A 7,500-nucleotide genomic window follows, 5' to 3' on the forward strand; every position below is an offset into this window, starting at 1 on the left:
GCCCAAATATGTACGCACACACACGCACACGCACACACATGCACACACACACACACACACACACACACACACACACACACACACACACACACAGTTGTATTACTATACTTGTGAGGAACAAAAAAATCTACGACGACAAATATGCATTTTTAACTGTAGAGCCTGAGTTGTACTCTCACTGGTCTCACACGGTATCGTGCAGCAAATCTACAAGCTTGAAGATCGTCTATTTTCGGTGTGCGACACCAGCAACTGAGTATAAATCAGACACAACTCCAACCCCAATCCCTAAACCTCACCTCTAAATGACTAGTCCTAAACCCCGACCTCAATCTTATCCTAACAGTAAGCCTGACTCACAAATCATTTTAACAACCATTTGTCTTGTGAGGACTGGGAGAATTGTCTCAATGCGTTTCTCAAATTCTATACGCATATGACTGTGGGGGGACATTTTGGCCCTCACAAGTATAGCAATACACACACGCGCACGCACACACACACACACACACACACACGCACACACACACACACACACACACACACACACACACACATTTTAACAACCATTTGTCTTGTGAGGACTGGGAGAATTGTCTCAATGCGTTTCTCAAATTCTATACTATTCTATGACTGTGGGGGGACATTTTGGCCCTCACAAGTATAGCAATACACACACGCGCACACACACACACACACACACACACACACACACACAGCCTGGTGGCATGGCGCCATAGGTAAGGTCACATGTACAGTACGTTGTACCGTACGTCGGCCGTGTGCCACTGAGGAGTGGAAGGAAGCCTGCAGGCGTGTGTGTTCGTCCAGCCGCTCTGACATATGCTGCTCAGCTAGCGCCCGCAGACACAGCACACTGCAGCATATGCTGCCGTGCCTATACAGGGTGCGTCACACTGCTTCCACGGCGCCGCGGGGAAGGAGGAGGTCAAACACACACACGCACACACACACACACACACACACACGTCGCACCCCTTCTGGCTATACAACCCAAGCTGAGGTTTGTGAATAGCAGCACTTTTGAGTATTAGCACCAGTCAAGCATTTTGTGGCCTTTCCACACAGACGGGCACAAGCAACACAGATATATAAAGCAGCACTAATGAAGCATGCGTTGCGTTCTACTGCTTGAGTTGAGCGCATCAGAGAATTTGGTCAACAAACAAGACCCTAAGAGGCTAAGAAAGCGCTGGAAGGTTACTGACAAAACAGGGTTTGATAACAGCGTGACTTCCCACGTGACTTCCAGACTTCACGTGGCTATGTATATGACGTCACTTACCCAAAGTGACTGAGAGAGGGAAAGTGTTCGCGGCCCACCCATCTGACCACTTAACACTTATCACACTTATCACAATGACAACTAATGTTTTCAACCCATTTAGGCCTGACGACGATTTAAAAAAAATAGCAGATCTACAAGCTCATAGCGCTATGAGCTTGTAGATCTGCTATTTTTCAATAGCTAAAGTATAACATAATGCTCAGTTAAAACACCAAAAGGGGTTCCCGTCCAGAATGGGTTAAAGAATTTTTTTTTTTTACACAATGTTAATGTTATATTATCAATAAAATCGTAGTCTTTTGGCGTTACTTGGCAAAAATCCGCCGCAGCCCACCAATTGGCCCCCCCGGCACACAGGTAGAGAATCACTGACCAAATTCGTATCGCATGATGTTTTACTTGATATTTGGACAAGGTGTCATATCAATCTGAACTCAATTTACTTCCATTATAAAATATAAGTAAAGTGTGTAAATATGTGATGCAAGGAGTCGGTCTACTGGTAGTGTGCACAAGAGATTTTGCGCTGATTCATGGACCAGTGGTTTGCGAGATTAGCTCCGGAAACACAGATAGCAAATTTTTCCTATTTAAATATATCTTCTTAAATCAAGCGTTAACTAACTAAATCCAATTAATAGTGTATCATCGTCTTCACGCACAGGAGGTTTGACAAATAACTCGATATGAAAATGTATAACACTTGCCGGCAAATGCTTCACGTCAAAACTGTTTGTAGTTGATGGCTCACTCATACAGGTCACTCATACAGGTCACTCATACAGGTCTCACTCATACAGGTCACTCATACAGGTCACTCATACAGGTCTCACTCATACAGGTCACTCATACAGGTCACTCATACAGGTCACTCATACAGGTCTCACTCATACAGGTCTCACTCATACAGGTCACTCCTACAGGTCTCACTCATACAGGTCACTCATACAGGTCACTCATACAGGTCACTCATACAGGTCTCACTCATACAGGTCACTCATACAGGTCTCACTCATACAGGTCTCACTCATACAGGTCACTCATACAGGTCACTCATACAGGTCACTCATACAGGTCCCTCATACAGGTCCCTCATACAGGTCCCTCATACAGGTCTCACTCATACAGGTCTCACTCATACAGGTCCCTCATACAGGTCACTCATACAGGTCACTCATACAGGTCACTCATACAGGTCACTCATACAGGTCTCACTCATACAGGTCACTCATACAGGTCACTCATACAGGTCTCACTCATACAGGTCTCACTCATACAGGTCTCACTCATACAGGTCACTCATACAGGTCTCACTCATACAGGTCACTCATACAGCTCACTCATACAGCTCACTCATACAGGTCACTCATACAGGTCTCACTCATACAGGTCGACGCCTCGTAATCTCTGCGTTCCGTTTGATCATGACGAACAACGGTTACAAAACAAACAAAAACAAAATTGGTCAAATGAACCACATAAAAAAGACAATAAAAGAAATGCCCATGGTGTATATAAGGACCAAAAACCATTTCTATGTTTTTTGTGTCTTGTCCCGTTCAGAGAGATTCCAGGTGGTGGTCAGAGGGAACGGCTTCCTCCACGCCAGAAACACAGACCAGGTCCTCTGCAGCTTCAAACTCAATGACACATACTCTCTGGGTGAGTGCACAACACACGCACGCACGCACGCACAAACGAACGCACGCACGCTAGGGCATTCACTTCTAGTCATTTTTACTAGTTGCCTAGTTTACTAGTCGACTAGTTTTTTTTTTTTTTTAATCGTTTCTTTTCTTCTTTTTTTTTAAATAAATATTTGTACATTTAAAAACTGTGTACATTGGTGACTATAACTATAATCTACCTGATCTTGAGGCCTACAAAATCAAAAAAAGAAAACAAAAAAAAACTAGTACCAATAAGGTTGACTAGTGGATTTACTAGTCGACTAGTTGCTTAATGCCCTAACGCACGCACGCACACACATGGTTTGTAAAATCATCACTTACAGTATTGTAAAAATGTGACTAAAAATGTAATACTAACAGATGCCTCCTATTAATTAGCATCAATCATGGGAATGGAATTACCCTCACAGTCTTTGCAGGGCGAGCTCTTAATTTGGGTGTATGACTGACTATACAGTATTCACTAGTAAGAAGCCACACCACTGTTCAAGATTAGGAGTACTTATTGCACAAGTGAGATGTGGGTGTAATGATGAGGAGCCCGGGGAGGGCGAGACTCAGGGTGGGGGCGTAGTCTCGGGAGCGTGACGACCGACCTGCTCTGCCCGCGAGCGGTCGGTCGCCTCTGCTCAGACGCTGCCCCCCCCCGGGGGCTCCTAGGAGAAGGAGAGAGAGAGAAGTGTTAGCAGGGCAATGCTGAGGATGGAGGGGGTTAGTTGGGGAGGAGGGGGGGGGGGAGAAATTTGACAACGCGAGGCGGTATCAAACAGGTAAGTGATGATATGAGAAGTGTATTTATGCTGTGGGGAATGTTATGCGATTGGCCGTGCGGCCGTGGGGACGCAGGTGAACTTGACGAGGAGATAGGGGATGGGAGTGATTAGGTTGAGCAGTGGGTGGTATCTACTCCTGAATCTACGTTGAACACAACTGCATTAATGGTAGCCGTGTTTTGGCATCAGACTTCATGAATGACTTGTTTAACCTTAATTGCAGATGAGAGGCCAGTGGGAATAGAAGACACCTTCCTGCTTTGTCCCGCTCCCGTCGTAGAGGAAGTAGGGAGGTAAGTTAAAGTTTACAGTACACATCAATTTATTGTGGTCCTACACGGTCAAATCCGCAGTAAACTGCAGACAGAACTGCAGACTCACTCCCTTTTTTCACCGCAATCTGAAAGCTCACCATTTCAGACCAGTGTTGTTTTCGTCGACTAAAACCAAGACGAAAAATGTTCATCGACTACCTGTTTTCACTGACAAACTACATGGAAACTAAATGAAAACTAAGCTACGATGACTAAAAGTAAATATACTGACAATTTCGTCAACAAATAAAAACTAGACTAAAATGTTAGGAAGGGACTAGTGGACAAGAGATCCAGTATAAGTCATTTTACAATTAGTTGCATGCTGAAAATAGACGATCTACAAGCCCACAACGCGTCGCAGCAAGTGGCATTACGACAGCGTCAAGGCCCACCAAAATACATTTTGTTCGACTAAATCAACTGTAGATTTAGTCGACTAAAATCTTTGATATTTAGTCGACTAAAACTAGACTACATTCCGGGTGACTAAAATGTGACTAAAACTAAATGTAGCGGCCCTCGATTTTGTGAAAGAATACGATGTGGATGGTCTCAACGGGTGTTTATTTCAAACTTCTCAACATAGATGAAGCTCCATTAGAACACCGTGAAAACTATAGGAATCAAATAAATATGACAATTAAAATACAAATAATTTTGTCACATCATTTCACAAACAATAAAATGATTCAATGCTTCATTCAATAAAATCAGTGCATTCCAATCAATGACCTTTCAATAATTCAACAATAAGAATTCGATTATAATGCAGAGATTTCATAATTCTATACCTTAATTTCAACTTATTCACTTCAACAATATAATTCCATTGTGTTTTCAATAAGCCAATTAATTTACATGAACAACAAACACCAAACAAAGAAAAGAACAAAGCAGAATAAACCATAACCCAAAATGAAGTACCAAACAACAATTAGCTCTAAAGTAGATCAAATAAACCAAAACAAACAAACAATCCTGTACCTCACTCCGCTAACCAGGGGCGCTAGGTCGGTGCAGAAAGCTACTGGAACTCTGGGGTTCAAACATAGCACAGCAAGCAACAGGCAGGCACTGTGGACAAAATGAACCATTACAAAGCTGCATCACCATTTGAAACTGCTTCAATATTACTTCAACTACTTCAACTAGTGTGAATTGTTGCATACTAACAGACATTTCATACCTTGCCACAGTTGCCTTCACCTATGCAGTGCTTCCACCTGTCTCACTCTCTTGGTCTGCTCATGTGTTTGTGACTGAGTGAAGCTAACAGGCTTCAGCTATGTGCACTCTAAACAGGAAGTTTCAAATCAGGTGACAGGAAGTATCAAAATAACCAAGAAGTAACAAAATAAGACAAACTTTAAATAAAGAATATACCAAACTTCAAACTAAAGAAATGATTGCAAAACCAAGTGCCACTGGGCAGTTACACTAAATGAAAACAATTCAATTTAAAACTAAAATCAAAATTTGCTGCCAAAAACAACACTGTTTCAGACTCCACTTGTATCTTCTTGGCTTAAAACGAGACCGAAAATATTAAAACGTTAACACAATCAGCACCGGGATTCCTTCAAAATAGAAGCTCGGGGTGCCGGGAAGACATGGCCGCTTTTACTCTGTTTACTCTACATTTCACAATGCATCGCGATGCGACACATTGTGAACTTGTAGATCGGTTGTTTTCAAAAGGCTGAAATGTCTATACGTATATGAAGTGGTTAATGTATGTTTTGTAGTAATAATCTATGTAAAAAGTAACTAGTAAACGCTCTCAAATAATTGTAGTGGAGTAAATTACAATATTTGTGGAGTAGAAGTAAAAGTATTGGAAATTGGAATTACTCAAGTCAAGTACAAATACCTCAAAACATTATGTTATAATTTAGCTATTGAAAAATAGCAGATCTACAAGCTCATAGCACGCCACCGAGTGGCGCGCTACGAGCTTGTAGGTCTGCTATTTTTGAAAAATGGTGAAAATATTTATTTCAAAAAAACTGGAGGATTTAGAAGAAACTTTAAACATTTCGAGATCAGGCCTAAATGGGTTAAGTACAGTATTTAAGTAAATGTACTTACTTTCCACCAATGCCATTTAGCCTGTTGTTTGTTGACTATGCTTACTCTGCTCGCTCAGATTTGCACTTGTAAGTCGCTCTAGATTGTGGGGCATCTTCACTGCATTCAGAATGATGTGATTAAGCTACTTTGTTTACCATGCGGCTGCCTGGGGCAGTTTGACGAAAAGGTACATCAGTACTTTTTCAGATGTTCGAGTTTTGAGTGCAGTTTGTCCTTCACATCAAACAGAGAATTCTCCCATAATTCTCCATCCGTTTGTAGTATGTTTGTGTTGTGTATGTTTTATTCAATCCCTCAACGTCACAACATGTCCTCAGCTGCACCAACTAATTAGGTACACAGTAGCTTCATTGTACCTTTCCTGAGGTTATGGTCAGACCGACGGTCCAAATCTGAATAGTAACTAGTAGCTTAGCTATTATTTTGAAGTGGTGCAACCACTTCCTTAAGTGACTATGTGTGTATGTTTTATTCAATCCCTCAACGTCACAACATGTCCTCAGCCACCAACTAATTAGGTACACAGCTTCATTGTACCTTTCCTGAGGTTATGGTCCAAATCTGAATAGTAACTAGTAGCTTAGTCTGTTCTTTTTTTTCACAATGCTATCTACATTCTTTACTTCTTTTTAGAGAATAACACTTTATTTGAACCAATCCGTATGGTAGAGCATGGTTACAGAATATAACTAGCACGTCTCTGCACTGGTTGTAGTTGGTCTATCCGCTCTTCTGTTGAGAAACCGTGGTCTGGTAGTCTGACAGTTGGGTATATGCATGAAAGTCAAAACGCAGTTTATCCCCGGCTCAACTCGGCTAGCTCAACAGTAGAAATGTAGCCGCTTGAGGGGGAACCAGGTTCAAATCCTGGGTGGGGACATTAAGGTCACATTTATGTCACAGTCACAGATGTGAAAGCGGTTTTCTGCGCCGCCGTGCGCTTCAGTCTCTGCATAGGGAGTGTTGGAGCGGGATCCGACTCCAAGCCTTGACCTCTTGACACCCAGTATAACTGTCCACTTAGAGCTGCCAACGTCTCCGCTCGCACCTAACGACAAGCACGGTGTTCTTTGCCAACTGGCTGCGCACAACAAGTTTGGGTGTTTGTTGAGAGAGACGGAGAGAGGGGTTTTTGCCCTTGAACAAATGAGGGCCAAAGTCACAGAGTGTCTGTGATCAATCAGCGTTTGTCACCGCTAACGAAGCCAGACACCAGTCACAAGGAGGACAACAAGACGGAAGCCTAGGAACGTAGCTTAATGAGAGAGCCTCCTGGAGAAAGAAAGACCTTCACAGAAGCCTCTGTGTGTGTAGTGTGT

The 7,500-nt window shown here is 42.5% G+C and overlaps 1 protein-coding gene across 1 annotated transcript in view; it reads left to right on the plus strand.

Moving 5' to 3' along the window:
* The window catches only part of antxr1d (ANTXR cell adhesion molecule 1d), a 50,996-nt gene that overhangs the window by 21,590 nt on the left and 21,906 nt on the right, over window positions 1–7,500 (plus strand). Inside the window, exons 10-11 of the mRNA XM_079513202.1 lie at window positions 2,873–2,971; window positions 3,997–4,066. Coding sequence (XP_079369328.1) covers window positions 2,873–2,971; window positions 3,997–4,066 — 169 coding nt within the window. The remainder of the gene's footprint in view (window positions 1–2,872; window positions 2,972–3,996; window positions 4,067–7,500) is intronic.

This window comes from Electrona antarctica, assembly GCF_951216825.1.
Source record: "Electrona antarctica genome assembly, chromosome: 10".
Taxonomy (NCBI): Eukaryota; Metazoa; Chordata; class Actinopteri; order Myctophiformes; family Myctophidae; genus Electrona; species Electrona antarctica.